Source organism: Salvelinus alpinus, chromosome 26 (assembly GCF_045679555.1).
Source record: "Salvelinus alpinus chromosome 26, SLU_Salpinus.1, whole genome shotgun sequence".
Taxonomy (NCBI): domain Eukaryota; kingdom Metazoa; phylum Chordata; class Actinopteri; order Salmoniformes; family Salmonidae; genus Salvelinus; species Salvelinus alpinus.
In genome coordinates, this window is record NC_092111.1 from 5,502,586 (window position 1) to 5,523,856 (window position 21,271).

The 21,271-nt window shown below is 44.1% G+C and overlaps 1 protein-coding gene across 2 annotated transcripts in view; it reads right to left on the bottom strand.

The window, feature by feature from the left end:
- The window catches only part of LOC139554265 (histone-lysine N-methyltransferase 2B-like), a 65,907-nt gene continuing 44,636 nt past the window's right edge, over nt 1-21,271 (bottom strand). For both annotated transcript variants that reach the window (XM_071367025.1, XM_071367024.1), the window contains exons 23-37: nt 13,443-13,577; nt 12,913-13,071; nt 12,546-12,663; nt 11,040-11,118; nt 10,617-10,774; nt 10,214-10,372; nt 7,521-9,972; nt 7,261-7,368; nt 4,691-4,845; nt 4,392-4,523; nt 3,917-4,169; nt 3,579-3,692; nt 3,393-3,476; nt 3,133-3,262; nt 1-2,833 (exon numbers count right to left, since the gene is read on the bottom strand). In XM_071367025.1, the coding sequence (XP_071223126.1) occupies nt 2,558-2,833; nt 3,133-3,262; nt 3,393-3,476; nt 3,579-3,692; nt 3,917-4,169; nt 4,392-4,523; nt 4,691-4,845; nt 7,261-7,368; nt 7,521-9,972; nt 10,214-10,372; nt 10,617-10,774; nt 11,040-11,118; nt 12,546-12,663; nt 12,913-13,071; nt 13,443-13,577 (4,512 nt within the window). In that variant the 3' untranslated portion in view covers nt 1-2,557. The remainder of the gene's footprint in view (nt 2,834-3,132; nt 3,263-3,392; nt 3,477-3,578; nt 3,693-3,916; nt 4,170-4,391; nt 4,524-4,690; nt 4,846-7,260; nt 7,369-7,520; nt 9,973-10,213; nt 10,373-10,616; nt 10,775-11,039; nt 11,119-12,545; nt 12,664-12,912; nt 13,072-13,442; nt 13,578-21,271) is intronic.

The following is a 21,271-nucleotide window of genomic DNA, read 5'->3' on the forward strand; positions in this document are numbered from 1 at the left end:
TTTCTTCAAACCTTTCAAGATCTTTATTAAGCCAAGAACATCAAGAATAAAATAAAAAGTGCGTAGAAAAAATGTAACAGGTTTAGAAATGTTGTATACAACTATGTACAGACAAAGTTCGCTTTGTGCCAAGGTAACAGAACCATGTTCAACACGCAGTGAGAGATTAATTTTTATTTTAAATATTTTTAAATAATCCTACAGAAATAACACAACTGCATTTATTCATTACTCTGGGGCAGAGACCCCTCCAAACCCCAACTAAAATCCAAAACATGTAGATTGTGTCCTTTGATGCATGCACAGCCAGCTCAGTGCCCTAAATTGGGTTGCACATTCGAGCCAGCACAGCACCAGTTGGAAACCAAGAGCAAGTTACAATATCCATATTAGCATATCACTTAGAATGAAGCCGGATTGGCCATGCATTCTAAGTGGTATGCTAGTCAATGCTCGACTTGGGCCGGAACAAACAGAAACTGAGTTCCAGCACCTCAAGCACTGGCTGAAGTAGTTATTGTAACAGAGTCCAAACATGATCTTCTCTTGTTTATGTCATGGTGAGCCACAGAGGTAGTACACTCGCGTGAGACAGGGGAGAGGAGTGTCACTGTCAGCTAAGTAGAGGGGGAAAACAGAGAAGATAAAGGACGACTAACTGAACATAGGCTTTGACCAGGTATCGTACGGTAAGTTTCATGCCCCTGTTTAAAATTAGTGGGTGTTCAGTAGCGAATATAAACCAGGTTAATATTTGACAACACATATTTATTTATTTTCATTAGCATTATGATTATTCATTTATACCAATATACAACAATACATATACAAATTGGGTTGTAAAATGATAGGGAGGGAGTAGAGTACTATCAAAGCATTTTTTCCCCTCACCCCAAACCATATCACTTTCCTCAATATTAAAGTCTGGAAGATCATGAACAAAACAGCACAAAAACAATAGTGAAAAAAAGTATACCTGGCAGACTAAAAACAAGTTGAATTATTTCTTTCTAGAGGGGTGCGTCACAAGATATGTTTTCACAGACCTAAAGCATGACATTCTAATTTCAAGTACAGGGGAGAAATGAGCGAAGAACGTTAAAAGGTAGACTCAGCGATATGATGTAGATGCAGAAAGTAAACAGCATAGTGGGTCAATTTCCGCCACAACTAGAGCACTTAAGAACGAGGTTCAACTTCGCCACTGTTTTGGTGCCCTTGCTAACACACCGTAACCTTGTGAACTGACCTTGTGCGCACATGTGCAGACACTTGGTTAGATTGAAGTCTTGCTATTCGTGGCCACGTCATTTCGCCGAGTCTACCTTCAATCATGTAGGGATTTCATTAAAAACATAGGTGAAAACAAACCTTTTGGGGAGTTTTCATCAGCACCTTCATAAAAGAACAACCTGAACCTGCCCCATGCTCATAAGAGTCTGGCTATGTTCTAAATGTCACCGTATTCCCTATGGGCCCTGGACAAAAGTAGTGCACTATGTAGGGAATTTGGGATGCAGCCTGTTATAATGGTCTCCCATAATATCGAAATGGACAATTAAAATATAGCTGCTCTAAAAATGTATACTGGAGGTGGCTTGGGTCAAAGTAAAAAAATAAAACAGGCTTTTCTTCGTCCAATTTACAGGTCAGTATTGCCTTTTATGTACAGCAACGCTTGCGCTTATGGCCATGGAACATAAGGTGCTAAAATCAGTTGCCTCCACTTGAATGTAGCCTTCTATTGTCATAGCTACAATACCATGGAATTCCTCTTTAAAACAGAGTAATTGACTGATGAGAAACAACTGAAATGAAGTACATAACCAACCACATCTCTGGTCCAAGTGATTAGCACCACAAATGTGGAATATTTAGCTCCATTTTTAGTAGAGGCCATTGGCGACTGAGTCAAGGATGTAGACAAACCAAGCGAGTTGACCATGAGATTGCGTAATGTCACCAGTGTCCGAAATTACTGAGGTCTGAATCAACTGGGTTGCCTTGCAGGCCTAGAATAACTGCCTGTAGCTGTAGACATTTTGTCTCACAAACACTGATAGCTCTTCATACCACAAACGTGTTGTATCATTTGGCGCCCTTTTTGGTTTCTGCGACAGAGGGAGTGGCTCAAGAAGCCCTCCTAGGACAGGGTTTTGAGAAACTCGGTCCTGGGGCTCCCCCTGGGTGCACGTTTTTGGTTTTGCCCTAGCACTACACAGCTGATTCAAATAACCAATTTATCACCATGCTTTGATTATTTGAATCAGCTGTGTAGAGCTGGGGCAAAAACAAAAAACGTGCACCCAGGGCCCCGGGACCGAGTTTGGGAAACCCTGCTGTAGGATAGAACCCAAAAATGTCCACCAGTCAGTCTTTAAATTAAAAATGCGTCATATCAGTCAGACTTTAAATTAAACTAACTACGGAGGAGGCTCCAATTCATCAGTACTTATTGGCAACACTCCTATCGCCATATCATTGCATTTTCCCTGGTCTCTCCATATTCCTCTATGAATTCAAGTACTCCTCCAACGTGGCGCGTTTGGCTGGTCTTTTAGTTGAGGAAGCGGCGGCAGCGCCTGGCCGCACAGTTGCAGTGCAGCTTGCTGCCGTCACCCTCAATGGGGAACTTGTAGTCGTAGGTGAGCTCCTCGCCGCGGTAGATCTTACGCAGGGCGAAGATGACGATGTGCTTGTGGCTGTCCACGAGGATGACGCGTGAATAGCAGTTGGGCTCGCACGAGTGGTTGATGAAACGGGCGGCGTTGCCGTGCATGGTGGCGTCGACCACATCAAAGTCATCAATGCGGAACATGTAACAGCCGATGCCCTGACGAGGAGATAAGAGGGTTTTTAGATAGTACTTGATTGAAAACCCAAAGGGGAAATGTTTGCACCAGCTCTTAAAAACACCAATACACAAAAGACACACACTAAAAACCGCACACCATGAACGCAAGTTAAAAATCTAAGTGCGTAGATTAAAATGTATCATTGCGAATGGTAAAAATATATTTAGTTATTGAATGAAATTAGATGCATTGCTGTATATTTTGCATCGGTGGATTTTCTTAAATGTATTTTCCTCTGTATTCAACATGATTGCTCCATTGATTGTTGTTGACCAACCTTGCTGTCATAGTATTTCTCTTTCTTGTCCGTGAGAACAGCACGGATGACGTTGCCTGCGTACTCGATCACCATCTCCCCTGCCTCAATGTTCCTCTTGCAGAACAGACCGCGTCCGTGAATTTCAGACCTAGGATAAGGAAAAAATCAAATAAAGAGTGAGAGAGAAAAATAGTAAGTATGAAGTATTTTACCCTAAAAAAACAAAGTGATCATAATAGTAATAATATCAGAACGTGTAAAAATAGTTTCTTAGTGACCTGTAAACCCCCACTGCTTCCTTTGAGGTCTTCTCCAGGTGTCTGAAGCGCATGGCCATGGGAAGCTCTGTGCTGGTGGCTCGTCTATGAGATAGGAACATGGAGAAACCAGTAGGTTAGAACTTATTTCACTCAGAACAATCAAATGACAGCATTAACTAAATGGTAATTGTGGAGTTGTCTAACCTAGTGGATTTCAGCGGGATGTCATCATCTTCCTCGTCACATGGCGTCGACATGATGTCAGGCAGCTGTCTGTGTTGAGATGCCAAGAAGTTGAACATGTCGAAGGTTGACTTCCTGTGAGGGGACATGGGCGGAGAGGGAATTTGTTTAAACGCAGGAGATGTAGGATTCGGGCTATAACATTCACATTCAACGACTTTACAAATCTGACAGTAAGCTTCAAAATGAAAATCACCTCTACATTCTATTAAGGGATAAAATGATGGCGCTCTTATGGCGAGATGACTCGGTCCTCAACATACCTATTTTAACCACAGACATCAGTGCTCGGTTCTTACCGTGAGTAGACCTCAGCGCGGGCGCAGCCGCTGGGGTTGATGGGCAGCTCGTCGTCAGGGCTGTCGTAGCGGTGGAAGCGAAAGCGGTGTTGTTTGCACCCGGCGGCGCCCTGCAGCTGCTCCAGTAGGAAGATGACAGCGTCGTGGAGCAGGCCCAGAACCCGCGCCCCGCTCACCCCGCCGAGGGGCAACGCCTTCAGATGGAACCCTGCTCGGGCCTCCAGGACGCCGTCAATCACCGCTCGCCACGCCACTGAGGGAGGGAGAGGCAAGAAAGAAAAAAAAGGATATGAATAAGAAAGTATAAGAATGATACTGCATAGGGTGGTTTTACTGGACTCAGACTAAGCCTAGTCTTGGAGTTAAAAGCCAGTACAACAGATTCTGCATAGGGAATGCTTTTATATACAAATAGGAATAGCTACAACTATGTAAGTTACAGCTACTGTTTCCGTAGTTAGGCTGAGATTCTCACCCTCTATGCTGTCTGCCTGTACATGGAAGCCGTCGTCGCTGGTGATTTCAAAGCGCAGGTGGGGCTGGTTCCTGTTGTCGAACCTGGTCTTGTCCTGTTTAGGTGGCGGCATGTCCTCGTCTGAGCTAAAACCTGAGCGGTTTTAAGTGTGTTAAGAACGGGAAGGTTAAGTCAGATTTTATTTATCAGAAATAACACATATTTTTTTATCATTCATAACAGACTTTAAATATGGGTTTTTGGATGAATGGGAAAAAAATATAAAATAATCATATGTATAACCGCTCAAGGTTGCCCACCTGAGTAGGGGCCCCAGTCGGAGAGATCTCCATGGCGCGCGCTGACCCACACGTGGGTTTTCCCATGGACGTTGCTGCTACTCTGAGTGGTGCTGCTGCTGGGTGGACGTAGAGTGCTGTTGGGCTGCCGCTCCATCTGAGGTACGGGAGGTGGTCTATAAGACAGGACACACAGACATGGTGTTACATGAATTCAATGAAAACTAAGGTGTAATGGAGTTTAGATATTGCTGTGGCTTTCTATGGAAAGGGGTGCTCATCTGGGTTGAGTCATTCCAAAAAAGAAATGTGAGGCGGACCAACTGAAGTCAAAAGACGTCAGCTTTCTTTGTATTAATAAAAGAGCACCTATGTACCCTTATGGGTCATGGTGGAGACAAAAATAACAGCTAGGCTAATATGTTTTTTCATTAGTTCCCTCAATATAAAAATGTATTCCCTCAATATAAAAATGTATTCCCTCAATATAAAAATGTATTCCCTCAATATAAAAATGTATTCCCTCAATATAAAAATGTATTCCCTCAATATAAAAATGTATTCCCTCAATATAAAAATGTATTCCCTCAATATAAAAATGTATTCCCTCAATATAAAAATGTATTCCCTCAATATAAAAATGTATTCCCTCAATATAAAAATGTATTCCCTCAATATAAAAATGTATTCCCTCAATATAAAAATGTATTCCCTCAATATAAAAATGTATTCCCTCAATATAAAAATGTATTCCCTCAATATAAAAATGTATTCCCTCAATATAAAAATGTATTCCCTCAATATAAAAATGTATTCCCTCAATATAAAAATGTATTCCCTCAATATAAAAATGTATTCCCTCAATATAAAAATGTATTCCCTCAATATAAAAATGTATTCCCTCAATATAAAAATGTATTCCCTCAATATAAAAATGTATTCCCTCAATATAAAAATGTATTCCCTCAATATAAAAATGTATTCCCTCAATATAAAAATGTATTCCCTCAATATAAAAATGTATTCCCTCAATATAAAAAGTAATTCCCTCAATTTTATTAATCCATCCCCTTAATTTAGGAATTTGTTCCCTCAATCATGTAATTGTACTCTGAATCGGCATTCTGTCGCCCTCTTCACTCCTTTCCCAGGAATTCAGAAACATGCTGCTGTGTGTGTGTGTGTGTGTGTGTGTGTGTGTTTGCATGCGTGTGTGACTGACTAATTTAGCTGATAGCTAAGTATCTTGCTCGCTATAGCTGTATAGCGACTTAACCGACCAGGCACAGATAGAGCCAGAGCCGCTTTAAACCATCTATGTTCATAACTAAAACTGATAGCTATTTGCTTTGTTGCGATGACAGTACGTTCACCTGGATATTAGCTAATTTCCAAGCTAGGATAGGTAGCTAACGAACTCCGCCGGAGTATAGACAGGCTATAGAACAGCTAAGATCATAGAGCAGAGCCAGACGGAATTCCTGCCTAGCGCAGGGATGAGAGCACATCATCGCACCTGTTAACACCAAAGCCTCTTGGAAATGATGCTCAATAAATTCAATTCACATTCCTTTCTGCCTTTGAGGAGTCACATGCTTGTTAACAATCATAAACACATCCAAGCGCTTGGCTGGTGCCATGTTTTACTGGAGATATAGCCCTGACTATATGCATGAGGCCGGTAAAAACTGTCGCAGGGATGAGAGGTGTGCAAAATGAACAATGTTCATGCCACTTATACAACATGAATCGGAGTTTGCACAAAGTGTATTTGGTTTGCGTCATTCAGTTATGACTGCTAGCGAGCCTCCAGGCTTTCAGGCTATTGAAATGACTTTGCCTAATTAATGGGTTTTGCACACCATTATTTGCCCTCGTGATTTGTTTGCATATGAAAACACTGAAACTGGAAATAAGCTGTTGAATGGTCAGTGATCATCACCATGTGAAGCATGTAATTAACTAAATATAATTACATTTAGGCTGCAGTATGTTATCGGCCAAGTGGGAATGGGACTGTGGTAGGCCTACATAAGGAGACTGCCATTCTTATAAGCCTAGGCTACACAAATCCTCAAGGAGTCAGGAGTAGCTTATCATTTATCAAGTCAGCCATGGTTCTGAAAGGGGACTAAAAAGGCAGTAAAAGGTTCTCAATAACATATCAAAACAAGAAGAAAATAGCATCTGCAAATCTGTGTACGCAACTAATAAACTTTCATTAGATTCATTTCAAGCCCAGATTGAAGTAGAATTCAATGAACTCTGATCAATTCATGATAAGGACATGTGTTCGAATCTGCAGGGGAGACAAATTAATAAATTAAGGGGAATGGATTAATACAATTGAGGGAGCGAATTTCGATATTCAGGGAGAAAAAAATATGTTGAGGGAATCCATGTTTATATTGAGGGAAGGAATAAAAACCCCAGAGGGAACGGATTAGTCTAGCTGTACTTTTCCTTCACCGTGACCACCAAGGCTCTCCGTACCTACGCATTATAAAATATATTGAGGGATTTAAAATGAACCTTGCAGTGTGTATTTCTGGCATACATCTTGCTATGGTCACGTTTCAGAAGAAACTAACCTGATATTCTCAGGTTCTGGTGGTGGGATGACCTTGAGCTCAACTTTCTCCTGGTCCAGATCCAGCACATCTTTCATCGTTGGGGCTTTGATTCGAACGCCACTATTTCTGTGTGACGAAAACAGTGACTCTTAGTCTGTAAAAATCTATTAATCAATATCTTTAATTGGAAAATGTGTAGTGCAGTCAGGGTTCCAACATTAAAAAGTTAAAGAGGAAACAATAAATCCCATATCGTAGATATGGTACTCTGCCTTTACCTGCTGCCATCTAGGTCATCCACGTCACTAGAGGGCAACTGCGGGAGGAAATCAGTCTTGCATTTCTTCTTGCCGGGACGCTCAGCGACGGAGGACACTCTCTTAACGCGGACCTGGGACTGGGACTCTGGTACGATGGCTGGCTCGTGACGGAGCATCTGTCCAGGAGCGGCAGAGATGGCTACAGGGGACTGGAGTTTGTTGAGGAAGGGGTGGACCTGGAACTGGGATGGGCTCAGCTGAGATGGGCTCACCCTGAGGATATTAGGCCGTATCCGAGAGGGCTCGCGATGAGTAGCCATGGCTCTGTCTAAAATAGCTTGGGCCTGGTTGCCGGGCACAGAGACGCACTTGACCCTCACTGGTTTTGCTCCACTCGTCACGGGCATGGCTTGGACCAGCACTCGCCCATCATGCAAACTCTGTGGGGCTCTGATCAGGAGATTAGTGTTGCTTGCTGGTGTGATGTTTCTGTTAGAGATGGTGGTTGATGTGATGGTGTTGTTTCTGTTAGTGGTGATGAGATGTGAACTATGGAAGACTGCTGTCCGTGGTGAGGGTGTTGACGTAGAGGGTACGACCACAACCTGGGGAACTGCCCGTGGCAGGGCACCACTGCTGTGGATCATCTTGGCGATCTGGCTGATGCGGCTGTAGGAAGGAGAACTGGTGCTGACTGTCTGGAAGGTGTTGGTATTTGGATCTTTCATCAGAATCTGACCTTGACGGTTGACTAGCAGAACTTGCGGGGACGGGGCTGAGTTGGAGGCACCAGACAGAATAGTGGTAGTCAGCTGCTGCTGAGCTTCTTGTCTGGGGGTGGCCAGGCGGATAGCGATAGCTCTGCCCCTAGTGGCCCCCGTCTGTAAGGGTATAGAGTTCATGCCGTTTATTACAAACGGGGTCGGGAAAGCGGTGGAGGGGACTGTCCTTGGAACGGTTCGAACAACGATGTGTGGGGAAGAGGAGGCTACATTCAGAGGCAGAGCAGGTGCAGAAGGTAGGGACACCCTGATGATTTTCTTCTGTGTTGGTGTGGGTTTAGGAGGAATACTTTTCATGCTCACAGGACTAGGGCGTTGCATGACTTTGATGGTTTTTACAGGATGTTTTGGGTTGGGTTTGGGTTTGGGTTCCGGCTCGAAGTCTGGGTCTCCCATTTCGTCATCCACTCCAATGAGAGAATCTGTAGAGGAGCCAGAGCTGTCACTATCGCTGTCATCAAGAGCTGCTTTTTTATTATTAGCCAGGTACACTCTCGTGCCGTCGTCAGCTGAAACAAAATGGCCACTACTTGGGTCCAGAAGAACCTCATTCTGGAATTCCGTTTGGTCAGAGTCCATCAGAACCTCCTCTTCAATAGACATCATGTCGTTATTTGGGTCACAGGTTTCAAACACTTCTTGACTGTCAGCCCCCTGAGCTTCCCCACTCTTCCCCTCTTCTTGAGTTTCTTCCTGATCGCCGGTAGCCTCACTCGAGTCACTCTCGGAGCCATTATCCGCTCCGTCAAGCTGAGTAATGGACTGAGACGTAGGAAGTGGTGGGGGGAGAGGGAGACCTTCCTGCCCTGAGTCCTTGGAGGCTTCGCACACCACCACCGTACGAGAGAACTTCAAGTAGTGATCCATGTCTTCGTCTGAGGAACCGTTCTCCAGATCATCTTTAGAGGCCATGGCTTTGGTGAATACTGGGGCCTTGTTGGCGTCCATGTTGTCCCTACCCTGAGTCTGGATCTGGGTCTCCTCCTCTAGTGCCTCCTCCTCTTCCATATCTCCTACACCTGTATGGGACCCTCCACAGTGAAGCGCCACAGTCTCGTTCAGCAAGGCCTCGTCAAACTCCAGCTTGGCGTTTAGCACAGAGGCCACCGCCACGTCCGCGTCCGCCACGTCGAATGTTGTGAAGGGCAAGTCCTGATCCGACATCAGGGGGCTGACGTCTGTGTCTTCCTCCATGTTATGTTCTGTCAATGTGATCCCGTTTGAGGGCGCCACCACTGCTTTCTCTGGCTCGGATGAAGCTAAGAAGTATTGTGGCACCTCAGCGGACACTGGAGTTCGGATTTTGAATGGCTGTCTAATCCTGGAGGAGTGGCGGAAGGCCAGATGGAGGTTGGAGGGAGGGCTGCCGGCGGCGCCAGGCCGCAAGGAGAAAGGGTGGGTAAGACTGGAGGGGCACAAGGGAGGGGAGCCCCAGCTGGAGGAGCCAGCGAGAGGTCGTACTTGCCGAGGGGAACTCAGGAGGTTTTCGCTGGTTCTGGGAGGGGAACTGAAGGGGAGGGACCTGGGGTGGAGGGTGCCCCCTGATCGGAGCGTCATTGGTCCCGCGAGGCCGTCGGTGGGGGAGGAGGAGTCCCCTGAGTGGCAGCTCAGAGACAGGCGACGCGGCCGGCGGGTATCGTCCAGGTCTCTGAGTGTCAGGATGTGGTGGGATTTGGAGATGGTACTCCCTAGAGAGAAGAGGATCCCCAGTCAGTGTCATGGCAGAACAGTAACATTTTACATTGAGGTCATTTAGCAAACTCTTATGCTAAGGGACTTAGTTTATTCAATGTAAGGTTGCTAGGTAAGACAACATATCATATTGAGTAAAAACTTCCTCAGTAAAGCAGATATTTCACTGTTAACTGATTTAGATACGAAACTAATATAAACGGGTATCAAACTTAATGTCTAAGGGAGTGGTGTTACCTGGGGAGGGAAGAGGTCGAGATGTTCCTCCTGCTGGTCTCCTGGTTTGTGAGTAACCAGGGGTTTTGGCCCCCGTCTCCTGTTTCAGGGGAGACGGGGTGGTGCTGGGAGATACCTCAATGGGCGGAGGACTCATCACAGCCTCTGGAATCTCCATTTCTGGTCAAGGAACAAAAAAGGAACATTATTTACTTTGAAGAGTCCATTTTGAGAATTAGTAGATTGTCCCTTTTCAATAGAAAATATTGTTTGACCCCCATGTACTTGAGTTGTTATACTTATCCTTCGGTTATTTATTTCAATAGAAAAAAACAAATATAAAATAGGGGACATCAAGGTTATCCATTGAAGTGCTCCACCCTACTACCAGATAGGGGCAGGTTAGGTGTATGGGTTTCCTGACCTTGATAGGGGCTGTGGGCTATGGTTCGGTTCTCCTCCTGGTCCCACCACAGTGGTTCCCCTGGCTTCTCTGGGAGTGGAGAACACACCTCTGTCACCTTAAAGGTGTACTTACAGCGCCGACGAGGGTCCACTGTGCTCCAGTACAGCCGAGAGCACCTGGACGGAGGAAGAGGAAGGAGAAGAGGAAAAAGGTGAGTAAAGTCAAATACATAAACAACCCAATATCATTCTAAAATTAACTTGAGGGAATCTATCCTACAAAGTAACTCAGGAGTTTTAGATGGCCATTCATTTCTTATATTAACAGTATATTAAATTAGACAGTGACAACCCCCGATTAAATTATTCAGAAATGGATTATTCAACAGGAATCAAAATGGATGCCGTTAATGTCCGGTCACGTGGATCATTGGTCACTTACTGATAGCCCACAGGACACAACCTCGCTCCATTGGCTGATAGTTCAGTCAGCACACCCAGCCTGTTGATCTGCAGAGAGCCTGGATATAGAAGGAGACAGATGGATGGCTTCAGAGGGTTTCACATGTAAAAAGGGGAATGATTGTTGGCGGTAATATACATCCCTTACTGGCCATACTTTTAGATCATATGGGTCACACCTTCCAAATAAAAAGCAGGGAGGTTTTGTTCCCAATGGCACCCTATTCCCTATGTAGTGCACTACTTTTGACCAGAGCCCGGGGCTCTTGTTAACCCTTTACACTCATACCCGTATACGGGTCGAAAAAGGCAGATTTGGACACTGATATATTCCTACATTGGAACGCAGTGGCTATACAGTTCCATGCTATACGTCAGAGCTCAGGGTCTCCGCTTTACAGGGTTTGACTGACAGCAGTTCTGAACTTGAGCACTGCGTGCAACAAGGTTTTGCTGTAAATGTTTTGCTGTAAATTAAGAGGACTATGTGTTCTGAAAGATGAGACGTAGAGGATTATAATAAATACCGGTTTTGTGCCATACAAGCAAGTCTTAATGTGCACTTCACATTTCCATATAAAACTCATGTAATTTACAGAGTCAACGTTTACGATCACTATGTTTGATGTGTAGTTACAAGATGACATGGCGTTTTACCCTGGGTTGTCCTGAACATAATGAGATGTTTTCTGTATTGTGAAGCAAATTTGCAGCGGACCACGCATCTGAATGCACTCCTGACTTCATTCTAACACTAAGATCTAGCTAGTCATGTTGGTAATAGAACAAGCTTTCAAATGATGCCCACCTGACCCAGATGGCAATTTATAATGGACAGTTTTTGGATAAACAACAGTAACTGTGTGACGGCAGGGATGCAGGGCTGTGTTCCAAACGAAACAACGACAAGTGTGCTCGCTCGCTCTAGTTCCTCAACGGCACAGCTGGGAGAGCTCAAAAAAAGCACGTTATAGTTGAAGACTCTTATTTAAGTCATAAATGTGCCTTGAATTTACTAAGGAACTGTGTACACTTTGGAGGTGTGGCCACTTGGAGACACCAGTTTGACCTCACTCAAACCCGTGGCATTTTTTTGTCTTATGTTGAACCTAACCCACATTTTTTTCAAGAATATTCATATTACGTTACTGAATGTATCCAGAGTATTTTCAGATTTCGTTATCAACAAATGTGGCGAAAAGTACAGTAAATGTAAAATGCACATAAAATGAACAGTGTAATGTTGGAATTCAGTCTTGTGTTAGGTGAACTGTTGGGTACACACCTTTAGTCTAATAATTTGCCCATAATATCCAAACTGTTCCCTTTTAATTGCTACCATGGTTATGCTTTCCATATTTCTTCAGTAAATAAAAAATATTTCAATTTATCCCCATCCATATAGGCCAATTCCCACGAGTGTAAAGGGTTAAAAGTACTTCACGACATAGGGAATAGGGTGCCGTTGGGGATGTACCATACACACCGATGGTCATATTTATAGACTCTGGCTCCAGGCCAGTCAGAAACTTCCTACGGAGGCTGATCCCTTCGAAGTCCACGTAGACCCGCCGGAGAACTTCAAACCCATTCCCAGACACCATCTGGAGAAGAGGGGAAACGGGAGCGTAAATCCTGAGCAGTAGGTGTGTGTGTGTGTGTGTGTGTGCCCTGAGACATAACATTGGCCCTATTGCTACACAATAAGTCACCAGGTGTGAAGTTTGAATGCTGCTGACAAGTCACAGTGAAAGTGGTGATGCTCAAGGTTGGAAAGACAACTATATGTTTGTTTATGTGTGTGTGTGTGTGTGTGTGTGTGTTCCTCATTAGCCCATATATAAAAGGTTCACCTTCTCACTGACGAGGTCGCGGTGCCTGGAGCAGAAGACCTTCCTGTCCTCCTGGAAGAAACAGTTGCGGGCGCGGGCGCACATGAAGTGGTAGTTACTCTGACAGGACGAGAGACAGCAGCCCACCGTCGCCCCCGCCTGGCCACAACGCTCACAGCGCTGTAGGGAAGAAAGGTGGAATGAGTGCAAGGAGAGGAAAGAAAACAATGAATGAGAAAGACTAACGGAAAAGTCCCTGAAGAGTAAACATTCTCATTATAACTAAATGGGCATAGCAGACTTGACAATTCTCTCTTTGGAACAATAAAGTTGATATCTTATGACAATGTTACAAACGGGCAATTGAATACTTATGCCTGAATACAAAGCCAATCGGGTAAGGACGTACTCCAGCTTTGATATGTGGGAGGTGTCTCAAATGTCACCCTATTCCCTACATAGTGCACTATGGGACCTGGTCAAAAATAGTGCACTATATAGGACCCTGGTCATTTGAGATGCAACTATGGTGAATTTCTATGCATTCCTACCATGTGGCGCCCCCTGGAGACAGCACTGTGTACTTGGAGCAGAGCTCCGTTGTCTTCGTACACCTCAGCAGACCACAGGCAGCAGTTAACGTGGGCCCACTCGTTCTGCCCCAGGTACAGCAGTCTGCCCGCGTCCTAAAATAAAGACGAGGACATTCAGATTTAGAACAGACCTGAGACAATAGCTGGTAATACCATTACTGTCGGAATGATGCACGATAGAACTCCGGTCCTTGAGTACTCCCAAATAGAATACATTTTTGTTGTAGCATAAAAGCAGACGTAATTCAACTAGTCAAGTGCTTGATGATTAGTTGAGATGTGTTCCCTTTCAGTCAGTTAACTTCAGTACAACATACTATGGGGGAGTCGCACTCTCGCGTCTGACAGGGCCAATGAAATCTGCGCCTCGCTGAAAGCACCTCCTTCCACAGGTGATAAGCGTAAGACTCCGATTCACTCTTTCAGTTATTCCGCTCTTCACCTTGATGTGAACAGCAACGATTCGCACTACTAAAACAAACAATTGGAACACGAGACAACCTTACGTTGTGCCAACTAAACTGTCCCTTAGTGGTAGTGTGCTCTCCCCCTGAACGTTGTGTGCTGAAGTTTGTATGGTTCTCATAAGTTTCCCAAATCACAAACAATTAGTTATTCTTCAGATTCCTAAGCCTGGCTATAGCAATACATATGACAAACGAGTCCGAAACTAAAAAAGCCAACAAGCCGGGTTCGTGTTCCCGACCTTGACCCAATTAATTAAAATATACTCATGTTTGTCATCTTGTGCGTCTCAGCGCATGCTCAGGATGAATCAGTTTGTGTGCGAGATTAGAAGACGGCTTGCACAGTTCCCCTACTAGTTCTCAGCGCATGTTCTCTTGACAATCGTGTAGCATTCTTTAAGGGGCTTGGTGTTAACGATAATGACTTCCTCTCCCAGGTGCCTGTACCTTGGCTACAGGACGTGGAGATGGATTGGGTCGTTTGGTTACGGCCAAACAGGGTGCTACGTCAGCCATTGCCAGAGCCCCTTGTGTAGGGCTGGGCGATATATTGAATTATGCTGAACAAAAATATAAACACAACATGTAAAGTGCTGGTCCCATATTTGATGAACTGAAATAAAAGATCCCAGAAATGTTGACAATAAAAGGCCACTAAAACGTGCAGTTGTGTCACACAAGCCACAGATGTCTTAAGTTGAAAGAGCGTGCAATTGGCAGGCTGACTGCAGAAAAGTCTACCAGAGCTGTTGCCAGAGAATTGAATGTTGATTTCTCTACCATAAGCCGCTTTCGACAGTTTTAGAGTATTTGGCAGGCCGGTTAACTGGCCTCACAACCACATGTAACCACGCCAGCCCAGGATCTCAACATCCAGCTTCTTCAACTGCGGGATCATCAGAAGGCTAATGAAACTGTGGGTTTGCACAATCAAAGAATTTCTGCTGTCAAAACCATCTCAGGGAGACTCATCTGCGTGCTTGTCGTCCTCTCCAGGATCTTGAATTGACTGCAGTTCGGCGTCTTAACAGGCTTCAGTGGGCAAATGTTCACCTTCGATGGCAACTGGCACCCTGGAGAAGTGTGCTCTTCACGGATGAATCACGGTTTCAACTGTACCGGGTAGATGACGTTGTGTGGCGAGCGGTTTGCTGATGTCAACGTTGTGAACAGAGTGCCCCATGGTGGCGGTGGGGTTATGGTATGGGCAGGCAGAAGCTACGGACAACGAACACAATTGCATTTTACCAATAGCAATATGAATGCACAGAGATACCGTGATGAGATCCTGAGGCCTATTGTGGTGACATTCATCCGCCGCCATCACCTCATGTTTCAGCATGATAATACACAACCCCATGTCACAAAGATCTGTACACAATTCCTGGAAGCTGAAAATGTCCCAGTTCTTCCATGGCCTGCATATTCACCAGACATGTCACCCATTGAGTATGTTTGGGATGCTCTGGATCGAGGTGTACGGCAGCGTGTTCCAGTTCCTACCAATATCCAGCAACTTCACACAGCCATTGAAGAGGAGTGAGACAACATTCCACAGGCCACAATCAACAGCCTGATCAACTCTATGTGAAGGAGATGTGTTGCGCTGCATGAGGCAAATTGTGGTCACACCAGATACTGACTGGTTTTCTGATCCACGCCCATACATTTTTTTAAAGGTATTTGTGACCAACAGATGCATATCTATATTCCCAGTCATGTGAAATACATAGATCAGGGCCTAATAAATGTATTTCAATTGACTGATTCCTTATATAAACAGTAACTCAGTAAAATCTTTGAAATTGTTGCAATTTGCTTTTATATTTTTGTTCAGTGTATTTTGATAAAATAATGACATTAGTGGGTCTTATGGTTGTGGAAAGCTTATAGCCTAGGTATAATTTCACAAGCCTTGAATAAATTTGATCATTGACGACTGGTCGATATGCGGTGCATTTGACCTTTAAAATAGTACAACAAAGCTTATTTAGAGAAAACAAACAAATCTAGATGTATATCGTGAATAGCCCATACATTTAATTTTTTTAATTCAATATTTTTAAGCCATATCGCTCAACCCCTGTGCCCAAAAGGGACTGGGCTTCATCCAGGCTAAACAGTTTCACGGAAGCACAACTTATTTTGGAAGCTAGTCAATTTTTAAAGCCTCCTCTGTTATCCTGCGTTCCTTGGTGTTCACAGGGTTCAAGGGTTATATCAATCTCCCAGGGTGAGAATAATAAATTGGGCGATTCGCTCTCAAGTCCATAAGGGGGCACTCACCCATAGGTGGCTCACTACTGGGATTCATTGCTGATTCCTGCCTGTAGCTCACTAGTCCCTACGAGGTGCTTAGTGATACAGGTTATAGGTTCTATAAGCGATTGGTTGCATCCCTGTGAATTAAATTCAATTACAAAATCACCCGTCTTACCACAGAAGGGATCAGTTTTTCAGAGCAGTCTGTCCCTTTTCCAGCTGGGCTACAAGGCGCTGTGGCACTGGTACCTATGACACCCTTCATGATAGCGGTTTTCTCCTGGGTAAATGTTTAATGGGTGCTGTCCAGTGCTGGGTGCCAGCCGGTTATTGGGACGCATCTTACCGCCTAAACCGACTGACGCTTGTTGTGACAGAAGTACCCCCAAGGGGCACTGCAAATCGGGGTACTTCACTGATTGCCAGAGCCCCTGAACCCAGAGTGGACCGGGCTTCAGGCAAACCTTGGCACAAACAGTTGTGTCAAACGAAAGTTCCACACTGTTCACAGGTGACAAAAGTGTTGCATCTCCCACGTGTGGGTACAATGAAAAATGTCCCTTCTCCACATTTATACACGTGGTGGTTGAGAGTGGTGGAAAGGGAAAAATAACCAATATCTCCCAGTCTACACTTGACGGGAGGCTCGCTGTCGGCTCCAACCAATGGCGCGCATGCGCAGTGTTGCCCTGGATCATGCGAACATTGACGTCAGGGTACAGGCTACAATTTGCTGCATTTCCCCCATGCTTCAGCGACGTCAAAACGTTGACTGTTTCGGAGGCCTCAGCGCCCGTTTTGAGGGAGGGAATATCCTCCCGTCTCCAGACGCGGGCAATACGATTTCTATGTCGGATCCAGGATGGCTGGTACAGCCGGTATTTCCTGGTTCTGGAAAGGGGTCGGGACTTTACGCCCCGTTCTAGACTTACGTGACCTCAGCAAGCATCTCAGAGTTCACACATTCAACATTCTCACAAATCAGAGGCTATTACGGTCCGTGCGTCCCAGCAATTTGTTCACCACCATCAACCTAATGGAAGCGTACTTTCATGTCTCCCAGTCACAGAAAGTTTCAGAGGTTCCATTACGGGGTGATACCCTACGAGTTTTTGGTCCTCCCGTTTAGCTTGTCCCTCTCACCTCAAATATTTTGGTGGAGGCGGCTCTGGCACCAATGGCAGCCATGGTTCGCTGAGGTCATTCGCTTTATAGGCGGGGATCCGTGGCCACTCCCGTTGTGCAGGGACCTGTTGTCCCAGGCGCACAGGCCAGAAATCGTATTCATATGAGAATGGCCAATCTGATGACAAGAGGTTTACCTCCGAATGCTATTGCTACCATTTAGTCTGCAAGGGCACCCTCCAAGAGAGGGCTGTATGCATACAAATGGCAAGCGTATGAGCTGTGGTCAAGATAAAAGGGATTGTTCCTTTTCAGTGCTCTGTGAGGGCTATCCTTATGTACTACAGGAGCTTTTTGAGCAGGGACGGGCATTCTCCACTTTAAAAGTGGACATGGCCGCTATCTCAGTGTTTCACGTGGGAATTGACAGAGCTACAACCGGGGGCCCACCCCCTGTTTGCGCGGTTACTGAAAGGTGTACATCGTCTCAGACCGCCCAAATGAGACTTGCCTCTGGTTTTGGAGAAACTGTGTGCTTCCCCCTTCAAGCCTCTGGATCTGAAGATCCTCTTCCCCATGCACATTGAATGGACGTCCAGTTACGGTGGCTTCAGAAAGTATTCCTATCCCTTATTCCACATTCTGTTGTGTTACAGCAAGAATTCAAAATGGATATTAAACAAAACATCTCACCCATCTACACACAATACCCCCATTATCACAGTGTTTTTTTTTTTATTTTTTTAAGTTGCAAATTTATTGAAAAGTCTAAACTTTGTAGAAGCACATTTGATTACAGCTGTGAGTCTTTTGGGGTAAGTCTATGAGCTTTCCACACCTGTATTGTGCAACATTTACCCATTATTCTTCCAAATTCTTCAAGCTCTGTCAAATTGGTTGTTGATCATTGCAACACAACCATTTTTAGGTCTTGCCATGTAACTTGGCCACTCAGGAACATTCCATGTCTTCGTGGTAAGCAACTCCAGTGTAGATTTGGCCTTGTGTTTTAGGTTATTGTCCTGCTGAAATGTGAATTCACCTTGCATTGTGTGGTGGAAAGCAGACTGAGCCAGGTTTTCCTCTAGGATTTTGCCTGTGCTTAGATTCATTCAGTTTATTTTTTATCCTGAAAAACTCCCCAGTCCTTAACGATTACAAACATATCCATAACATGATGCAACCATCACTATGCTTGAAAATACGGAGAGTGGTACTCAGTAATGTCCTGTATTTGCCCCAAACACAGCATTTTGTAATTAGGACAAAAAGTACATTTCTTTGCCACAGTTTTTTGCAGTATTACTTTAGCGCCTTGCTGCAAACAGGATGCATGTTTTGGAATATTTGTATTCTGGACAGGCTTCCTTTTTACTCTGTCAAATAGGTTAGTATTGTGGAGTGACTACAATGTTGTTGATCCATCTTCAGTTCTCCTTTCACAGCCATTAAACTTTGAACTGTTTTGTATTGTTGTAGTGACTGGGTGTATTGATGCAGCATCCAACATGTGATTGGAAACACATGTTGAAATTCACTGCGCGACTGAGGGAACTTACAGATAATTGTATGTCTGGGGTACAGAGATGAGGTAGTCATTCAAAAAGCATGTTAAACAGCATTATTGCACACAGAACGAGTTCATTTTTAAATCTTGAACTCACGACATTTGAGCTTTAAATGTTTTATTAATTTGTAAAAATGTCCTAATAACATAATTCCACTTGGACATTATGGGTTATTGTGTGTAGGCCAGTGACCAAAAAACTCAATTGAAAATCGATTAAAAAATAATACAACTAAAATTGAAAAAAGTCAAAAGGGGTGTGAATAGGGCTGTTGCGGTGACCGTATTACCGCCACACCTGCGGTCACCAGTCACAAAGGCAGTCTGATTCCACGTGACCTTTAAGTCGCTGTAATTAGGCTTCTCCAAGCTCTGATGGTCATTAGCAGCCCACCAAACTTGCTAACTACCTGGTACTCAGCAGTCTATTGCCCCTCTAATCACTCTGACAATGCAAATGTAATCGAAAATCTAATCAAACACTCAATGAGAGCTCATGTTGCGCAACATTTCTATATGCTATGCAATTGAGGGAGAAAACAGAGGGATGGCCTCTTAAAAAGAGGAGGATCCCATCAGCTTTCTATAGGCTAGGCCTACTATATTTATTTCTCAACTTTCCTAATATTAAGCACATTGTTTATATTTACAACAGGACTATAAGCCTACCGGGCTGGCATGAAAATGAACCACGGGAAAAGCGTCCTTCCATTCACTATATAAATGCATAGATGACATGTATTTTTCCCCGCTGCCTGTTTCGATACAGGTGCATAATAAATGGTTCGTTCTAAATAAAACATTTCACACATATATTATTTAGTATGAGTAAAGACCAGATTAAATCAAGAATAGTCTGATGGGTGCTAATATTAGCCTATCGCTTGTGAATGCCTTTTTGCTGCCAATTTTTCTATTATTTGGTCGCACACCTCATATAACCTCTCCGATAGGCATATATGTGTTAACGTTTGTATCACAACTAAAGTGGCCAAAAAACTTCTTAAAATTAAGCATAATCCACTTTGCAAGGGGTGTAGAGCCTAACTGGCATACATAAGCAGCACGAGTTTCAAGTTTGGGGGAAATCATTTACACCATAAATATGCACCTTTATAATAAAAGCATTACATGCATAATTGCATTTGCGATCACTTTTGATAATGGCGTTTTCTGCTAATGGAACATTCGCACTTACAGCCTACTACCATGTGCGCATTGCTGCGCTTATAATGCGAAGAAATAGCTTAATAGTTTATCAACATTTTAAGCTAAACGTTCTGATCTGTTGCGTCAGCCACATCGCGTAAGAAATGCTAGTGGTTGTTTTAATTTGGGCCTACGTTTTATTATGAGGGATAGTAGATTAACATAGACTAGTGCTTTTGCTGTTCGTTAGACCTTCTCATCTTGTTGGCTGACGAAAAGTAAATGTGGACAGTTCTTCCAATATCTTCAACATGCACCTCGGAATGCCGCAGTGAAGTGCTTGTCAAATTGTGAATGAGTGACTGATGAAGTGTGTACAGCCTGAGCAAAAAACAAAGCAGAGCTCATGCCTTTCAAGCAAATTGGAAGCAGTCTATCACAGTGCCATCCATTTTGTCACCAAAGCCCCATATACTACCCACCACTGCGACCTGTATGCTCTCGTTGGCTGGCCCTCGCTTCATATTCGTCACCAAACCCACTGGCTCCAGGTAGGTAAAGCCCAGCCTTAGCTCACTGGTCACCATAGCAGCACCCACCCGTAGCACGCGCTCCAGCAGGTATATTTCACTGGTCACCCCCAAAGCCAATTCCTCCTTTGGCCGCCTTTCCTTCCAGTTCTCTGCTGCCAATGACTGGTACGAACTACAAAAATCCCTGAAGCTGGAGACTCATATCTCCCTCACTAGCTTTAAGCACCAGCTGTCAGAGCAGCTTACAGATCACTGCACCTGTACATAGCCAATCCAACTACCTCATCCCCATATTGTTATTTATTTTTTGCTCTTTTGCACCCTAGTATCTCTACTTGCACATTCATCTTCTGCACATCTACCATTCCATTGTTTAATTGCTAAATTGTAATTACTTCGCCACTACGGCCTATTTATTGCCATACCTCCCTAATTTTACCTAATTTGCACACACTGTATATAGACTTCTCTATTGTGTTATTGACTGTACGTTTGTTTATCCCATGTGTAACTCTGTTGTTTGTGTCGCACTGCTTTGCTTTATCTTGGACAGGTCACAGTTGTAAATGAGAACTTGTTCTCAACTGGCCTACCTAGTTAAATAAAGGTGAAATAAAAACTAAAATATGCCTTTCAAGTGACTTTTTTTCAAATCATAGTCGCATTATGCAGCATTACAATGTA